Below are 20,093 nucleotides of genomic sequence, written 5' to 3' on the forward strand. Positions count from 1 at the left end.
TTCGACTTTAATAGCTATCGTGAGTAATCATAATTAGACACCATATTATATTATTATAGTAATATGCATCACTCTGATATAACCTACAGCAGATAATCATGCCATGTATTTTTGCAGCAGAACAAATCATTGACACATAGGTTAACAGATGTTCAGATACTGGCCAACAGTATCAGGCCCTTTCATTTTAGACAGTTTTAGAGTAAAAGCAAAAATCCAGTGTGTGGTGTTGGCAAATGTCAACCCTTTGCTTTGTCATGTCACAGCATTGTGCATGCAAATGTATTGGTTATTTTCACACTTGCACCATTTTTCATCCTCAAAATATATGACAGACTAGGTGGGATGCAAAATGGCTACTGCAAAGCTGCCATCGAGGGCAGCGTCTGTGAAAACACATGTTGGATGAGTGCACTCACTCAGGCCAAGGATGAGGCACACAAGATGATTTAAACTACAGCTTGAAGATGACTGGGTTTGTATGTGTAAAGCCTCTTAGAGCAAGGTGTTGCTCTAGTATTGTGCATGGATCAACTGTTTCTTCTGTAATCTTATGCGTGGCCCCAGTGGTGGTAATATTGTTGATGTGATGCTGTACCACTGACAGAGGAAACCCTCTGTGGGCCACTTTCACTTAGTCACCATGTCTGAGGTGAAAAGTCAAACTGATTCTGTATTAGATTTCTTTCTCAAAGAGATTTTATACATACGAGCCATTCATGTCAGTGTCAAATACTCATGCAGGATGGAGTTTTTCAACTGTTACCTTCTCATCCTGAGGGAAAGCATGGATGGAGGAGAGAATGTAGAGACAATTAAGACACACTGAGGTACAGTAAAAACACTAGATAGCTATGAAAAAATTCTGGTTAAATTTTGTCCAAATTTTGCCGAAAAAACCAAACGCTTAACTTGAAGGCACTCGGACTGCAAACTAATGCTAATGCTGAGCGATTCTCCAACTTGTAAAAATGCAGCCTCCATAGCAGGTTATGTTTGTTTATCATTGACTTCTAGGTTTGATCTTCTGAGAATGCTGTTTAACAGCTGGCTTAGAAGTCTAATATGCTGGGCTTTACCACCAGCACATAAACACAGCACAACAGTTAGATGTATGGCAAAAAAAGATAATAAAAAATAATCTTAATGGTGGAAAACCACCAAAATCCAATCACCTGGTCCCTGGCCCAGGAGCTATTTATTCACCAAATTTCAGTGAAATCCTTTTTGAGATATCTGGCTAACAGACAAATAGACTAACAGAAAAACAGACAGTGGTGAAAACAGAACCTTATGGAGATGATGAGGTGGATACATCTCATAATGTATGCCAACAACACTGAAAGGTCTTGTTTTTAACTCATTACATGTGGATGCTTCTTTTAGATACAGGCTGAACATTGGGCTAATTAATTGTAGAGAAAAGGTAGAGAGAGAGAAACCCTAACCCTTTCTCTCTGCCTGTCCTAACTGTGAGGAGTGCAAAGAGGTGGAAGGAGGTGCTGACCTTGTGCTGCATGGCCTCCTTCTGGCTGACCAGCTGGGAGCGCAGGATCAGCACCTCCTCCTTGCGGACCTCCAGCTCCTCGCAGGAGGCGTTGAGCTGGTCCAGGAGCACCTTGTAGGCCGGGGAGCCCGGGGCCCCAGCGCCTGTGCCTACGTTACCCAGCAGGCTTTGCCTCATCGCCGTGAGATCATGTTTAAGCTTCTTGTTCTCCGACTCCAGCTCCTGGCGCTGAGGAGTGAAAGGGTTTAGTGGTTTTGGGGGTGGTTAGTTAGGGGTGAAGAATTCAAGAAAAACTAGAAATATTGTGCGCTCATTTCTAGTGGTGTCTTGCTCTTGAGACTAGTTGGCTGTGTTGAATTTGGTTTGTCATGCTACCATAACAAATATATTCAATGAGAGGGTTACTTTGGGTGAAGTCACACTCTGGAGGAAACAGTTGGGAACGATGTGGTAGTGCTGCCGCATTAACACTTGACTCATATCTACATTATATCAGGCTTGCTCCATTTAGCCGGGCTGTGAGGTCTTACCTTCAGGGACTCGTACTCCAGCTCTGCCCCGCGGGCCTTCTTATGCTCTGCATCATCCTGAAGGAGGGACAAAACACAATTATGAAGAAGCCTGTTGGACACACACACACACACACACACACACACACACACACACTTACTTTGTGCTTACATTGGGTTGTTACACTCTTAAATATATTACACATTAGGGATCACTGCCGATCTTTGGGAAAATACTAAAGACACCTTTTCAGGCTCCATCTGGGCCCTTCTTGATCTAACTTCTTTCTCTCTCTCGCTCTCTAAAAATAAAAAAATAACCTAAACTAAACTTTACCACTATTCCTTCAGAAGTTGTAGTTGTCATACACTGTGTTGCATAGTTGATTGCTCTATTGCTGACAAAAATGTGTTATTGTAAGTCGCTTTGGATAAAAGCGTCTGCCAAATGACGTAATGTATGTAATGTAATGTAGGGAGCTTTTTATTAGGTACTTACAGAGTGTAATTGTGAACTTATAATATTTTCCATGGGTGAATACATAGGCTAACAATAAGGAATACAATAAGGAATATGGCCATTGTAACATTAAGTGTTTAATTTGCTAATAACCCCGCCCTCACACTGGGTGAAGAAGTGAAACTCAGCCGGACTGGGCCGATGCCGATCAGGCCCATCAACAGGCCTCAGAGCTCCATACAGCAGAACTCCTGTGCCTCGTTACCATGGCTCTTACAATGCCTCATTACCCTGGCTCTACAATGCCTCATTACCCTGGCTCTACGGTGCCTCATTACCCTGGCTCTACAGTGCCTCATTACCCTGGCTCTAGCCCGCTGGAACTGCTCCTCTTTGTTTTCCAGCTCGTTGCGGAGCGACTGCTTTTCTTGCTCCAGCTCTGTGAGACGCTTCTGCAGCTTGAGGGTGAGAGACGTATCTATTCCACGTGTCACATCCTGCATGACATAAACACAACATGAGCACAGTGCATTTACCATGAAAAACTAGGAATGCTAAGAAAGGGTTATTAAAATGTGACAGAAATACATTTAAGTGGTGACCACTGAGGTAAAACTAAATATTGTTCGTTGAGCAAAAGTCGCTTGAATTGAATACTTAACTTAACAAAAATTCCCCTTGAGCTAGACGATTTGGATAATAATCCTAATACATAATGACTTATATAGCGCTTTTCTAGTTACTCAAAGACGCTTTACATACAGTATAACATAAACGTACACAGATACAGAACAAATACAAATATAGGGGTTACAAAATGAAAGAGGATGGTGGAGGTAGAAGTCAGATATTGTAGGCTTGATTGAAAAGGTGGGATTTGAGTTGGTTTTTGAAAGAAGTGAGTGTGTCAGAGTTTTGGACGTGAAGGGGCAGGGAATTCCAGAGGTTTGGGGCAGCAATGGCGAAGGCTCTGTCCCCCAAGGTGCAGTGCTTGGTCTTGGTGATGGGGGTGAGAAGGTTGGCATCGGCAGATCGGAGGTGGCGAGTGGGGGAGTTGAATAAATGTATGAAAAAGTTGAAAAATGTTGCTACCTAAAATGTATCAGTTAATATTGTTAAAACACAAAACTATGGTAAAAAACATTACCATTTTTCAAATCCACAAATTAAATTGTAACCAACATTGTGCTTTAGTTTCATGTTGGCAATCATTTAAGGGTAGAGTAGGTCATTTTTACCCAAGTGTTGGATATATCATTTTTAAATGAACTCTTGTATGTTCCTGGATTGTGTTAAATGCAAGATATTTAACACCAACTTCTATACCTCTGCAGCGCGTGTGCCTTCTTCCAATTCGGCGTACTCGGAGTTGTAGGTGTATTCTGAGTCGTTGCTGCTGTGGGTGGAACCGGTTCTCCTGTGGCCAGGCTTGGTGACGTTCTAGAGACGGGAGGGATAATAATTTCAATAAGAGTAGCAACAATAAACTCCACTAACGCTGGTGGAAAAAGCCACTTACCACTCCTGCAGACTGAATTTGATGATTGTAATAAAGTCAGACTCAGGTGCTTGTGGTGCACATGAATGCCAGAGTGATTGAGTGACTGTGTGTGCACGTCTCACCGTGGAGTGCGCCATCTCCTCCTTCACGTCGTCGTACTTCTCCTCCAGGCGAAGGTGTTCTGTCAGGAGATTCTGATAGCGAGATCGCTCCTCGTTCAGATCCGTCTCCAGCTGCTGAGTCTCCTGCACTATCGCACGCGCCATTTTCTCTGGAAGAACAAAAGAAGTACACATTTTCAGAGAAACATAGTATAAGAATGAGAGTAAGAATGTCTTTACACACAGACAGGCACACACATCACAGATGCTGCGACAACAACATCATGTCCCACATTGCATGGTGGCGGGACAGATAAATAAATAAATAAGAAAGTAAAGATTCTGCTGTAACAACAACAGATATGCAGAGTGCAACACAAATAGTCATTTGACTGTTTAACATTGTTTCAACACATTTTTCTTAAAACAAGTGAGCAAAACTGAGAGAACTCCACGCGTTTCCAGTGCAAATCTACCTGTCAAGAAATTGCTTCACACAAGTGACATTATATTGATAGTAATGGAGTGCCTCATCTCATAAAATCACGCTTATTTCACAAACTCTTGAAATATGGGGTGTAAATATAGAATTATTTCCCTGGTTGATGCTGACACTAACAACACTTTGATGCTGCTGACACTAACAACACTCTGATGCTGCTGACACTAACAACACTTTGATGCTGCTGACACTAACAACACTCTGATGCTGCTGACACTAACAACACTTTGATGCTGCTGACACTAACAACACTTTGATGCTGCTGACACTAACAACACTTTGATGCTGCTGACACTAACAACACTTTGATGCTGCTGACACTAACAACACTCTTATGCTGCTGACACTAACAACACTCTGATGCTGCTGACACTAACAACACTCTGATGCTGCTGACACTAACAACACTTTGATGCTGCTGACACTAACAACACTTTGATGCTGCTGACACTAACAACACTTTGATGCTGCTGACACTAACAACACTTTGATGCTGCTGACACTAACAACACTTTGATGCTGCTGACACTAACAACACTTTGATGCTGCTGACACTAACAACACTTTGATGCTGCTGACACTAACAACACTCTGATGCTGCTGACACTAACAACACTTTGATGCTGCTGACACTAACAACACTTTGATGCTGCTGACACTAACAACACTTTGATGCTGCTGACACTAACAACACTCTGATGCTGCTGACACTAACAACACTCTGATGCTGCTGACACTAACAACACTTTGATGCTGCTGACACTAACAACACTTTGATGCTGCTGACACTAACAACACTCTGATGCTGCTGACACTAACAACACTTTGATGCTGCTGACACTAACAACACTCTGATGCTGCTGACACTAACAACACTCTGATGCTGCTGACACTAACAACACTTTGATGCTGCTGACACTAACAACACTCTGATGCTGCTGACACTAACAACACTTTGATGCTGCTGACACTAACAACACTCTGATGCTGCTGACACTAACAACACTTTGATGCTGCTGACACTAACAACACTTTGATGCTGCTGACACTAACAACACTTTGATGCTGCTGACACTAACAACACTTTGATGCTGCTGACACTAACAACACTTTGATGCTGCTGACACTAACAACACTTTGATGCTGCTGACACTAACAACACTTTGATGCTGCTGACACTAACAACACTTTGATGCTGCTGACACTAACAACACTTTGATGCTGCTGACACTAACAACACTCTGATGCTGCTGACACTAACAACACTTTGATGCTGCTGACACTAACAACACTTTGATGCTGCTGACACTAACAACACTCTGATGCTGCTGACACTAACAACACTCTGATGCTGCTGACACTAACAACACTTTGATGCTGCTGACACTAACAACACTTTGATGCTGCTGACACTAACAACACTCTGATGCTGCTGACACTAACAACACTTTGATGCTGCTGACACTAACAACACTCTGATGCTGCTGACACTAACAACACTCTGATGCTGCTGACACTAACAACACTTTGATGCTGCTGACACTAACAACACTCTGATGCTGCTGACACTAACAACACTTTGATGCTGCTGACACTAACAACACTCTGATGCTGCTGACACTAACAACACTTTGATGCTGCTGACACTAACAACACTTTGATGCTGCTGACACTAACAACACTTTGATGCTGCTGACACTAACAACACTTTGATGCTGCTGACACTAACAACACTTTGATGCTGCTGACACTAACAACACTCTGATGCTGCTGACACTAACAACACTTTGATGCTGCTGACACTAACAACACTTTGATGCTGCTGACACTAACAACACTTTGATGCTGCTGACACTAACAACACTCTGATGCTGCTGACACTAACAACACTGGTTTGTACAGAGAAAAGTCATGGAGGGATATTTTTTTAAAGCTGACATAATTTCACTTGTAAACAGCAGGTCCGTGGATGGTGACGGAGGCCACCAGATCAAAGTAACTTTTATACCATTTTAGAAGAGGTCTGTTCAATTCTTACAAAAACGTTTTAAACCATGAAGTCATTTTGCTGGGTGACATGAATGTGGATATTTTAAATCATAATGGCTGCCCCGCTCAACAAAGCCCTATCTGACTTCCTGAAGACACTAGGTCTTACTCAGCTGATAAACCAACCAACACCATCAGTGGCAGTAGCCAAACCATGATGCGGCAAAGGTCATTTCACCTTATGTCACACACATCATCAACCCGTCGATCTCCCAGCCTAAAGTCCCAGAGGAAACTAAAAAAGCCAAGGTGACTACTTTATATTAAAAGGGCAGCAAAGTGGAATGAAGCAATTGCAGGCCTGTGTCTATTTTAAAGCCCCAATCAGTAACTTTTTCATCTTAATATAACAGCTTTTTAGTCATTGAATATGGTCCAGTGTATTCTAAGAGGGAGAATGTCGCCTCTATTACATTACATTACATTACGTCATTTGGCAGACGCTTTTATCCAAAGCGACTTACAATAACAATTGTAAGTCGTTATTAACAATAATAATGTTTAAGCGTGAACCATTTCAAAAACAAATATAAGGAACATTTATTTAAAAGGTACAAGTTATGTATATGAAGCGATTAATAGCATGGTATGATTATTTATATTGTATATATATTATAATATGCACTATTAGTTAATTGTATTGTACATAATATTACTCTGTAAATACGCAAATTGGTATACATATTATTAATGGTATATTATTTTTAACATATTAATAATTAATAATTTATACACTAGATAGAACTATACATTATATTTATTATGCAAGATATGAATGTATTTGTATATATATATATATATATATATATTTGTATATATGTGTGTATGAAAATATATGGTTTATTGAGAATGTAAATAGTATAAAAGTGGAAGTCATTTGATTAAGAATGTGAACTGTGGACTGGGGGTAGGACTAAATAAGTACAGTGTACTTCATCCTACTCCTTTTCGGACCTCGTTGCTGTCACGTATTCTGATTATTATTGTTTATTTTTTTTCGTTTATTTTTTTTTCGTTTTCTTTTCTTTTCTTTTTCACTTATAAATATATATATTGTGTAACATTGATACTACTTGTGTATATTACTATTTCTTTTTTTTTTGAAAGTCCGAAATAAAGCTTTCATTCATTCATTCATTCATAACACATTTTTTGTCAGCAATAGAGCAATCAACTATGGAGCACAGTCTATGACAACTACAACTTCTGAAGGAACAGTGGTACAAGTTTAGGTTAGTTTTTTATTTTTTATTTTTATTTTTTATTTGACTGACTTCATTAAAAAGGAAATCGACCGCGGAAAATACTGTGGGATGGCAATGCTTGATTTGCAAAAAGCATTCGACACAGTAAACCATCAGATTCTGTTGTATAAATTAAAGGCAATGGGATTTAGCAAGGAGGCCTTGATGTTAATACGGTCATATCTCACAGGTAGGGTCTAAGTGGTGTCAGTAGGGGGCACACTATCGGAGCCCATGGACCTTACCTGTGGTGTCCCCCAGGGAAGCATAATCGGTCATTTATTATTTGTATTGTACATAAACGACATGGAGGCTGCATGTACTTGTCCTTTGTTTCTGTATATGGACGACTCTGCTCTGCTAGTAACTGGAGACTCCTTAGATGCAGTCGGAAAGTCTGGAAAGCTACAGAGAGTAATATAAGCAGTTGGCTATGTGACAACTTGTCCCTGCATCTAGGAAAATCTGAATGTATTGTTTTTGGATCAAAGTATAAACTAAGCAACCAATCCAGTTTTTCTGTAGAATGTAATGGTGTCATGTTACAAGATAAGGGTTGTGTAACGTATCTGGGAAGTCAACTGGATCAGTGTATGACGAGTGAAACCATGGCCCTCTCTGTCTTTGGGAAAATTAATTCAAAGACAAAGTATTTAGCAAGAATATCTAAGTTCAATCATGAGAGGCCAGTTGGTAGGATTAGACAAACTTTATTTAGCATCGGCGTGCATGGCAATTACTTTGGCGCTTGACTCCATTGGCCAGTGGCGCTGCTCTTGAGGCAAGAGGAGGGCACCTGCATGGGCTAGGAGATCCCCCCCCCGTGGGGGATCAGGAGTCAAGACTCGTTGGTGGCGGACTGGGGAGGTGGGTGGGGCAAAACAACGCTTCGGACGGCTTCGAGGGAGATGGACTGCCGTGAAGCTGCTGCTGCTATGATCGGCCAGAGAGAGAGAGGTGACGTAGAACCCTTGCTATATATATGAGGATTAACTGACGTCATATTTGACGTCATAGCAGACGTCATACTAGGACTTTGACTGACCACGTTATGCTAGGACTTGACTGTCGTCACGGGATGATCGGATTATGCATGAGTGGCCTTCAGCTTGAACTATGGTCTGGAGACCTCACTTCAATCATGAGAGGCCAGTTGGTAGGATTAGACAAACTTTATTTAGCATCGGCGTGCATGGCAATTACTTTGGCGCTTGACTCCATTGGCCAGTGGCGCTGCTCTTGAGGCAAGAGGAGGGCACCTGCATGGGCTAGGAGATCCCCCAAAAGGAAGATCTGATTACCGGAGGTTAATTGAGATCTGCAGGCGCCGGTAGTTGATTGTACTTTTCCCTTCGACCTTTTTTGCGACTTACAGCTATTTGCGGCTGGCGCTCCCAACTCGGTCGGGCGCCTCGCGATAGCGCTTCCCAGCTTGGCCTACCTGGCCGCCTTGGCGCTTCGCGATTGTACTTTTCCGGCCTTCGACCTTTTTAGCGACTTACAGCTATTTGCGGCTGGCGCTCCCAACTCGGTCTGGCCTTCGTTCTTGGTACATGCTTTTCCTGCCTTCGACCTTTTTTAGCGACTTACAGCTATTTGCGGCTGGCGCTCCCAACTCGGTCGGGCACCTCGCGACAGCGCTTCCCAGCTTGGCCTACCTGGCCGCCTTGGCGCTTCGCGATTGTACTTTTCCGGCCTTCGACCTTTTTAGCGACTTACAGCTATTTGCGGCTGGCGCTCCCAACTCGGTCGGGCCTTGGTACGTGCTTTTCCTGCCTTCAACCTTTTTTAGCGACTTACAGCTATTTGCGGCTGGCGCTCCCAACTCGGTCGGGCCTTCGATCTTGGTACATTAAAGTTTAGCTTGGCGCTTCCCGGCTTGGCCTACTTGGCTGCCTTGGCGCAACTACCCTGAATTTCTCCGACTCTATCCCCCCAAAAATGAGCCGGGGAATTTACTGCGCCTTACTGGGCGCCATGCTTACGGGGAGCCGCCACCAACGAGACATTTTAAAGTCCGGGACACTGTTTGTTGCCATGCTCACCGATTAAGGGAGGAGGGTTCTTTGGGCCGCCAGTATGGCCGCCTGCTCCGGGCGGATGTAGCTGGAAAATGCTGATGAGGGCCAGCGGCCCATTTGCTGGAGGGAGGCGGAGGGCACTCCTTGCTCGGCGGCCGAGGTGGCCGCTCCGATCCTGAAGGAGTGGCTGGAGTAGTCCTTCGTCGGGAGGTTGCATTGCTGGAGCGTCTGCTTGAGGTGCAGGGTGAACCGGGATCTTGTCATGTGGTGACAGGGTGCGATGAGGAGCAGGGGAGCCGAGGGGCCGGTCCGAGGCCTGAGCTTGACGTAGTGAGCCATGAACGAGAAAGGGCAGAAGGGGGCTAGTGCCTTCCTGTATGCTATTGTGTGCTGGGGCAGCGGGGCTCTCTGACTGCGGTGTCAGAGAAGAGAACGTTGTCCAGGCTACGCTCCATCATGAACAATGACTCGCACCCACTCCACGGCGTGCTAGTCGAACACAGGAGTACGTTCAGTGAGAGACTGATTCCACCTAGATGCAGTACGGAGAGGCACAGGAAATCATTCCTGCCTGTGGCCATTGGTCTATTTAATGCCTCTCTTAAAGAGCACCTCGGAGACGCTCAGTCTCCCTGAGACTGAGCCAGCCGATAGGTTAACTGTGCCTGGCTGAGCCACGTGTGGCGTATAGGGCAAGCCGACTTAATATAGTCCAGGGTGCAATAATGATAATTGACACGGAATGTATACTTACCTGACGTATTTTGTATTTTGCTACTTAGACATTCCGCTTATTTTTTTTGCTTCTAGCGCATTTACTAGTTATTCTATGCTATGTTGTGTTTTTTCTGCTTATTGCTTAATATTGCATTTGCGTTGCATTTACTACTGTTTATTTTATTTTAAGCTATGTGTGTACTGTGAGCGAGCTACTGTAACCTGTCCCGATTTCCCCTCGGGGATCATTAAAGTCATTCTGATTCTGCTTCTGAAGAAATGCCAGAGGCATTTTACTTTGAAATTCGTTAAGAGCAGGAAGTGGTGTATTAAGACCGGGTAGCTTAACACGGAAAGACGTCAGCATTCCCTGGGCCGTCTGGCTTCGGTCCGAAAGTTATGCAGTAACACTCATTACAGACGCTGAAGCTGGAGTGCCAGTACGTGGCGTCTCGCGGCGGCCCCGCGGCCTGCATTTCCCCGGCGGCTCCCGGCTCTCGGAGCAGCTGCCTCTACTGGTCTTCGCCCGCGGCCTCTCGCACGTCCGCGCCGAGCGGCCTCTCCCTCCGGCACGCTCGCACGCGTTTTTGGGCGTCCACGGCGCGGCGCTTCGTCTTCTGTTACACGGGCCGTCGCAGTGGCGCGCCCCGTGCCACGGGAACGCGCGCTGGGCCTTCTCGTCGGGGCTATGCTGGCAGCCTGTGGTCCGGTCGCTTCGCCAACGTCTTCGTCAGACACCTCGGAAGGCAAGTACGCTCCGTGGCCGGTCCGGGACAGGGGACCGATGTCTAAGCTGCCGTCACGGTCCGTGGGCTGCTCTGGCTCGGAACTCGACATGCCAGGAATGGGAATATCCACGGGTAGAGAAGGCTTGTGGGTGCTGATTCGGTCTGCGGATCTGGTGCAAAACAACGCTTCGGACGGCTTCGAGGGAGATGGACTGCCGTGAAGCTGCTGCTGCTATGATCGGCCAGAGAGAGAGAGGTGACGTAGAACCCTTGCTATATATATGAGTATTAACTGACGTCATATTTGACGTCATAGCAGACGTCATACTAGGACTTTGACTGACCACGTTATGCTAGGACTTGACTGTCGTCACGGGATGATCGGATTATGCATGAGTGGCCTTCAGCTTGAACTATGGTCTGGAGACCTCACTTCCTGGACAAGAAGACAATGAGGACATTAGCTACGTCCTTAATTCAATGTCACTATGACTACACCTGTTTTACCTTGTACAGCAGCATAACAAAAAAAATCTAAAGACAGGCTTCAAAAAGCCCAAAATAAATTAATGACGGTCCTCCTTGACCTCAGCCCAAGAACGCACATTAGCCCATCTCATTTTATAGATTTGAATTGGCCCCCCGTAGAAAGCAGAGTACAACAGTTGAAACTTATCATTGTTTATAAAATATTACAGTACATGACCTTTGTCCTAATTACTTCACCAAGTACTTCCAGTATGTTTGAGACATTCATAACCGGAACACAAGAGCCAGTGTAGCAGATTTGAAACTACCCAATCTGAAGAGCAAAGTAGGTAGAATTACATTTCTCTATAGGGGGAGAGGAGTGGAATAACATCCCAAATGAAACTAAGTCTGCTAATTCTCTGAATGGTTTTAAAAACCTTCTAAAGAAATACTTATTGAGAAAATTAGAGTAACACGTGAGTCTGCCGGTATTATAGTATGTTGGTTTATGTCTCTTGTTCCTTTTATCCTTGATTGTTCTGTATTGTTTACCTGATGTTTTCATGTACCATAATTGTATGTCATGTTTTTATAAGACCAGGGACCATGATGGAAACAAGTGTTAACACTTTTCATGTCATCCCTTGGATGTTTGTCATGTATTATCCAAAATAAAGTAATTAATTCATTGCCTTACAGACGTCTGTTTTTAACACTGCAGTCATTGTGAAAGGACAGGTGACGTTAGCATACCTGTCATCTGCTGACTCTGCTCCTGAATCAGCCTGTTCAAGTCGTTCTTCTCCTTCTTCAGCAAGCCATTCTGGTCCTTCAGTTCTGCTACCATCTACACACACACAGACACACGCACACACACACACACACACACACACACACACACACACACACACACACACACACACAATCCTTAACACTTTCTTGTGTAAAGGTGGGGACTGTCGGCAAGTTGAATATGATAGTGTCACAGAACTACAACAATAAGACTGACCTATTTGTTTTGCATCTATCATGTTACCATAATTACAATGTATCAAAAGATGTTCCACCACCTTTTGCAGAGCAGGGCGGGAGTCTACACATCTACAATAGAACCAAAGATTTAAAGTCCTCTCTAGTTTTATGAATTCAGCGAGGCCGTTGCGCCTGGCAATCTGCTCCTAATAGGATTCTTCACCCTGTGGAGCAGTGAGCCTCAAGCTGACAAAGGGCCTCGCTTATGTCGTCTGAGGAGCTCGACTTCTTTCAGCGGCGTCGCCGCTACTCCGTCTGTGGCCGGTGTCTTTACTCCGTCTGCGGCCGGTGTCTTTACTCCGTCTGTGGCCGGTGTCTTTACTCCGTCTGTGGCCGGTGTCTTTACTCCGTCTGCGGCCGGTGTCTTTACTCCGTCTGCGGTGTCTTTACTCAGTCTGCGGCCGGTGTCTTTACTCCGTCTGCGGCCGGTGTCTTTACTCCGTCTGCGGTGTCTTTACTCAGTCTGCGGCCGGTGTCTTTACTCCGTCTGCGGTGTCTTTACTCAGTCTGCGGCCGGTGTCTTTACTCCGTCTGCGGCCGGTGTCTTTACTCCGTCTGCGGTGTCTTTACTCAGTCTGCGGCCGGTGTCTTTACTCCGTCTGCGGCCGGTGTCTTTACTCCGTCTGCGGCCGGTGTCTTTACTCAGTCTGCGGCCGGTGTCTTTACTCCGTCTGCGGTGTCTTTACTCCGTCTGCGGCCGGTGTCTTTACTCCGTCTGCGGTGTCTTTACTCAGTCTGCGGCCGGTGTCTTTACTCCGTCTGCGGCCGGTGTCTTTACTCCGTCTGCGGTGTCTTTACTCCGTCTGTGGCCGGTGTCTTTACTCCGTCTGTGGCCGGTGTCTTTACTCCGTCTGCGGTGTCTTTACTCAGTCTGCGGCCGGTGTCTTTACTCCGTCTGCGGTGTCTTTACTCCGTCTGCGGCCGGTGTCTTTACTCCGTCTGCGGTGTCTTTACTCAGTCTGCGGCCGGTGTCTTTACTCCGTCTGCGGCCGGTGTCTTTACTCCATCTGCGGTGTCTTTACTCCGTCTGCGGCCGGTGTCTTTACTCCGTCTGCGGTGTCTTTACTCCGTCTGCGGCCGGTGTCTTTACTCCGTCTGCGGCTGGTGTCTTTACTCCGTCTGCGGCCGGTGTCTTTACTCCATCTGCGGCCGGTGTCTTTACTCCGTCTGTGGCCGGTGTCTTTACTCCGTCTGCGGCCGGTGTCTTTACTCCGTCTGCGGCCGGTGTCTTTACTCCATCTGCGGCCGGTGTCTTTACTCCATCTGCGGCTGGTGTCTTTACTCCGTCTGTGGCCGGTGTCTTTACTCCATCTGCGGCCGGTGTCTTTACTCCGTCTGCGGCTGGTATCTTTACTCCATCTGCGGCCGGTGTCTTTACTCCGTCTGCGGCCGGTGTCTTTACTCCGTCTGCGGCTGGTATCTTTACTCCATCTGCGGCCGGTGTCTTTACTCCGTCTGCGGCCGGTATCTTTACTCCGTCTGTGGCCGGTGTCTTTACTCCGTCTGCGGCTGGTGTCTTTACTCCGTCTGCGGCTGGTATCTTTACTCCATCTGCGGCCGGTGTCTTTACTCCGTCTGTGGCCGGTGTCTTTACTCCATCTGCGGCCGGTGTCTTTACTCCGTCTGCGGCCGGTGTCTTTACTCCATCTGCGGCTGGTGTCTTTACTCCGTCTGTGGCCGGTGTCTTTACTCCATCTGCGGCTGGTGTCTTTACTCCGTCTGTGGCCGGTGTCTTTACTCCATCTGCGGCCGGTGTCTTTACTCCATCTGCGGCCGGTGTCTTTACTCCGTCTGCGGCCGGTGTCTTTACTCCGTCTGTGGCCGGTGTCTTTACTCCGTCTGCGGCCGGTGTCTTTACTCCGTCTGCGGCCGGTGTCTTTACTCCGTCTGTGGCCGGTGTCTTTACTCCGTCTGCGGCCGGTGTCTTTACTCCGTCTGCGGCCGGTGTCTTTACTCCGTCTGTGGCCGGTGTCTTTACTCCGTCTGCGGCCGGTGTCTTTACTCCGTCTGCGGCCGGTGTCTTTACTCCGTCTGCGGCCGGTGTCTTTACTCCGTCTGTGGCCGGTGTCTTTACTCCGTCTGCGGCCGGTGTCTTTACTCCGTCTGTGGCCGGTGTCTTTACTCCGTCTGCGGCCGGTGTCTTTGTCTGCGGCCGGTGTCTTTACTCCGTCTGCGGCCGGTGTCTTTACTCCGTCTGTGGCCGGTATCTTTACTCCGTCTGCGGCCGGTGTCTTTACTCCGTCTGTGGCCGGTGTCTTTACTCCGTCTGCGGCCGGTGTCTTTACTCCGTCTGCGGCCGGTGTCTTTACTCCGTCTGCGGCCGGTGTCTTTACTCCGTCTGCGGCCGGTGTCTTTACTCCGTCTGCGGCTGGTGTCTTTACTCCGTCTGTGGCCGGTGTCTTTACTCCGTCTGCGGCCGGTGTCTTTACTCCGTCTGCGGCCGGTGTCTTTACTCCGTCTGCGGCCGGTGTCTTTACTCCGTCTGCGGCCGGTGTCTTTACTCCGTCTGCGGCCGGTGTCTTTACTCCGTCTGCGGCCGGTGTCTTTACTCCGTCTGCGGCCGGTGTCTTTACTCCGTCTGCGGCCGGTGTCTTTACTCCGTCTGCGGCTGGTGTCTTTACTCCGTCTGTGGCCGGTGTCTTTACTCCGTCTGCGGCCGGTGTCTTTACTCCGTCTGCGGCCGGTGTCTTTACTCCGTCTGCGGCTGGTGTCTTTACTCCGTCTGTGGCCGGTGTCTTTACTCCGTCTGCGGCCGGTGTCTTGATTGTAGCCGTTCTTGAAGAGAAGTCTTGCTTGTTGAAGCTGTGCAGAATTCTAGGAGCAGATTGCTCAGGTGCAGCGCTCTTTTATTGGGACTGCTGGCAAAGGCAAGGGGCGTGGCCATATAGCATATGGTGCCAAAGAGAAAAGTCTTCAGTTGGTACCATAGACTGTAAATATAAGGTTGGTACACTCACTCACTCACGTGAGGGATTGCATCCAATGAGCGAAGCCTAAGAAAGGGCTGATGTTCAAATGAAATAAAACGAGGGTGTTTCTCACCCAGGAAACTTCTCTACTCACAAGTAAAAGAATGACACTATTACTATTACTGCACTATTACTGCAGAGATACTCTTATATCCTCCGAGGCGAACAGTAAAAAGTTTTGGAGAAACTTTGTATTTGTACATTTTGTATTTGTTTTGCATCTCATAAATGTTTTGGATGAAAATAACCATGTTTGGGGGAAAAATAAGAAGAAAAAAGCCCAAAACAAAACAGAGGACACAGAGATACATTGCTAGTTTTCAGAAAGCTACTATGCTACTCGACCACACACACATGAATCAGTACCTCACTAGTCCACACACACACACACACACACACGAATCAGTACCCAGTCTAGCTCCTGTGCTCACCTGCCCCAGTGCAACACTGGCCTCTCTGCCCAACCCCGGTTCTCTCTGGCTCCTAAATTGGGGGACAAATTGTTTTCCTCTTGTGCCAATGTATATGATTATGTGAAAAAAAAAATATATTTGGTAATGTGTAGGATACTGGGTTGGGGATACTAGGACTAAGGATTAACTACACTGAAAACCTAGCTTTAAAGGAGAACTCCATCGAAAAACAATGCTGGTTTATTTTGCACATAATCTCACACATATTTAAAAGCTGTAAACCATTTTGTAGGCATTCATTTAGTTTGACAGTAAGAGAGCACCGCAGGAATGAGTCCGGAAGTATACTTCCGGGTTCGTCAGGGGAAAAGTGAATGGGGTTTTAGAATGGGGATTTCCCTTAAATGCATAAAATAAGATCTGTGGTTAACAAAAGTTTATGGGAGCACGAATTTGGGATCAGCAGGATAATCTTAAACGTGAATAACTTTTATGACTTTTTTTTAACTCGATTTTTAGAAAACGCTTCAAAAAGGCATAAAAGTGATTTAACGTTTGTGAAGATTATTATCCTGCTGGGCCCAAATTCACGCTCCCATAAAATGATGTTAACCACAGAGCTTATTTGAGGCATTTAAGTGAAATCCCCATTCTAAAACCCCATAGACTTTTCCACTGACTAACCAAAATGGCGGCGATTTCTGGTTAAGCCTACCAAAATACGCCATCCCTGCGGTACTCTATTGAGAGTTGATTTGAGTGACGTTGTGGACCAGTGATGTCATTTGTGCATGAATGACATCACTGGTCCACACCTTCACTCAAATCAACTCTCAATAACTGTCAAACTAAATGAATGCCTGCCGTTTTCAGATAATGTGTGAGATCATGTGCTATTAGGGTTAGGTGATGTGTGAGATCATGTGCAAAATAAACCAGCATTGTTGAATGAAATTGTATTAAAGCAGAGTGGATTGAGAGTGAACTGCCCCGACCAAGACGATGGGACAGAGAGATAAGTCATATACATGGGGAGTGAGAGATGGAGGGAGGATAGGATAGGAAGTGGTGCAGGGAGCAGACATGGCTGACCTGCTCCATCTCGTTGCGGTAGGTCTCTGCCCAGTCCTACTGACCTGCTCCATCTCGTTGCGGTAGGTCTCTGCCCAGTCCTCGATGGTCTTCTTCTCCCTCTGCGTGGTGCTCAGCTCCTTCCTCAGCCTCTCCAGCTCCTCCAGCAGCGAGGTCACTCTGTTGGCATTGCCCCTGGCCTCCTCCTCCGCCCCGCACAGCCGGCCCAGCTCACCTCGCATCCGCTCAACCTCCACTGCATGGGAGCTCTCCAGGCCCGACAGCCGCTCGCTGATGGACCGATTATCCTTGTTCTGGAGGCACGGGATGAGAAGAATTAACAAACGAATAGCTGAGTTTCCATCCAAGCATTTTTTGGGGGGAATTATAATAGTGTATATTGAGTTAGAAAAAGCTGAACGTAAACTGAGAAATTTGACAAAACGTCCTTAATATTGCAAAATAAGTTTTTACACGTGTACGGATCAGATTTAGTTGATAAATAAATCATGCAATAAATAATGGTTTTCACGCTCTCTGAGGTTGGCTTAAACGCCTCACCTGCTCGTCGACCTTCCTCTGAAGCTGCATGATCTTGTTCTCCATGCCGACGTTGAGCTTCTTGAAATGCTCCACAGAGCGAGCCTCGATCTTCAGCTTCTTCAGCTCGTGCTTGGCCCTCATCCTCCGGATGCAGCACTGCAGGTAGACGATGGCGCGCAGGCAGCGCTTGTACCAGCGGCGGGCCAACCAGCCGCGCACGTGCTTCTGGATGACCACAGTCTTGTGCTCCCGCAGCAGCTAAAGGGAGAGAAACAGAGAGAGCGAGAGGTTAGTGGATCTTTATTCTAACTGCTGAACAGTGGGAAATACTGTAAGAATATGAATAAAAAATCATAGTTGCTTGCATGTTACATGTTGGCATGTTTAACTTTTTGTGCTTTCTTGCCATACCAATGAATCTTAATACATGTAAGATAGACATACATTCACTGCCACATTAAATGGTTTAAAGAGTAATGTTCAGGCTTTTCCAGGATTTCATTTTCAGCTCCCATTAATTTCTAATGGAAGAATTTGCTTTTTCTTTCAATAAAGCATTATAATACAGCACTTAAAGTGTGTGTGTGTGTGTGTGTGTGTGTGTGTGTGTGTGTGTGTGTGTGTGTGTGTGTGTGTGTGTGTGTGTGTGTGTGTGTGTGTGTGTGTGTGTGTGTGTGTCTGTGTGTGTGTGTGTGTGTGTGTGTGTGTGCGTGCATGTGAGTGCGTGCGTCTCTTACCGCCTTGTACTTCTGCCGGGCCATGTAGGCTCTGAGGATGGTCTGCATGGCCAGAGCAGCAGCCTGCTTCTGCCTGTAGCGCTTCTTCTCCACATACATCCTCTGGTATTTCTGGATGATGGTGGCTGCCCGCGTGCGACGCATGAACGTGACCAGGCTGGGGTGGGGCGGTCGAGAGATAGAGGGGTGCAGGGGGAGAGAGAAAGCAATGTAGAAATGTGAGAGATTCTGTGTCCATTTCACCCCATACATGACTCTAATATCACTTTAGCCCTAATGTTATTTACCCAGAATAGTGTATTTTATTTATTTATTTGCCCAATATACTCCTCTCAAGTTATTTTAAGTTACTTTGACTGTATATCCAATTCACTCACAAACAATCAACACATTTCCATCTAGCCAGACTGTGTCAGTTCAGCAGTTAAAAGGAGTCAAATGTCTCTCAGGGTCTGTCTTAGGGTCTGTCTTAGCTGGGATTGCACTGTGTGGTCCTCCACCATGGGGATCAGCATGTACAGGGGGTGGACAAAATGCCCGTAACACAACATTAAGAAGGTCATTTTGAAGTAATTAAATTACAGTTAGAAAAGCAGCTACACAATGAATCATATTGATTCGTAATATGAGGGAATTGAGTTTCAAAGAGGCCAAATATTCAGTGCCTGATTTGCAGGCACATCAGTGCATAGAGGTTGCTGGCTGACTGGGATCCCAGAACTGTCTGAAAATGTGGCTGGGGAAAGTGAATGAGCAAAGTAGTTCATATATATATATAATAAGTAATAATAACTCAACAATACCAATACCCCTACACTCAAATACCCATTATTTTCAATGGTTTGCACCATATATTTTCGCCGTGCAGAGCAAAGCACAGGCATGATGCTGTGCCCAGCTTGACCCCCTGGCACCCAAAGTTCTACAAAGCTGGACTTTAACACCCCGTGTTTTGATTAAATCCTCATACGACAAATAAGAAACACAGGGAAAGAGCCAGCCAACAGCACAAAACTATGGCCTCAAAGGTACTATTAGGTACTTGATATTCCCATATTGTTACTCTAAAGCGCCTGGCATGGTTTTGCGCAGCCACGACTTGCCGCCGAGCGGCGACAGCGAGACTGTGCATACTCGAACGTAACTCGTCCAAAACACGTCCAAAACGTTATCTTGTCGTTTACCAAGAACTTGCAATCATGTCGGTGGGGGGACATTTTATTGTCTCTCCATTTCAAAACTCATTCCGGTGAGCCTGCAGAAGGCTTTGCTAGATGAGGGACAAGCACTGTTAAATGAGGAAATGGCATTTCCTCATTCCTCACAACAATGAGTTGACGCCGCGGAGTCACATTTTCGAGGAGCTGCACGCCCCCTCCGCCGAGCTGCGCTGATAGGACGCCCAGCTGCGGCGACCCCCTCAGCGCAGTCAGCGCCGTCGATTTCGCTCGAGCATAATTTGCGCTTAAGTGTCTCTAGTATTTTTTCAACACCCTATACTACAGTATGTTATCCCCC

The 20,093-nt window shown here is 46.2% G+C and overlaps 1 protein-coding gene across 1 annotated transcript in view; it reads right to left on the reverse strand.

Annotated features, from left to right (window-relative positions):
* Window positions 1-20,093, reverse strand: part of myo5aa (myosin VAa) — a gene marked incomplete at its 3' end in the record, with an annotated part of 144,366 nt that overhangs the window by 28,631 nt on the left and 95,642 nt on the right. Inside the window, exons 21-29 of the mRNA XM_083653084.1 lie at window positions 18,576-18,732; window positions 17,857-18,096; window positions 17,361-17,609; window positions 12,564-12,657; window positions 4,100-4,248; window positions 3,803-3,916; window positions 2,839-2,973; window positions 2,038-2,094; window positions 1,508-1,735 (exon numbers count right to left, since the gene is read on the reverse strand). Coding sequence (XP_083509210.1) covers window positions 1,508-1,735; window positions 2,038-2,094; window positions 2,839-2,973; window positions 3,803-3,916; window positions 4,100-4,248; window positions 12,564-12,657; window positions 17,361-17,609; window positions 17,857-18,096; window positions 18,576-18,732 — 1,423 coding nt within the window. The remainder of the gene's footprint in view (window positions 1-1,507; window positions 1,736-2,037; window positions 2,095-2,838; window positions 2,974-3,802; window positions 3,917-4,099; window positions 4,249-12,563; window positions 12,658-17,360; window positions 17,610-17,856; window positions 18,097-18,575; window positions 18,733-20,093) is intronic.

This window comes from Poromitra crassiceps (assembly GCF_964638095.1).
Source record: "Poromitra crassiceps genome assembly, chromosome: 16".
Classification (NCBI taxonomy): domain Eukaryota; kingdom Metazoa; phylum Chordata; class Actinopteri; order Beryciformes; family Melamphaidae; genus Poromitra; species Poromitra crassiceps.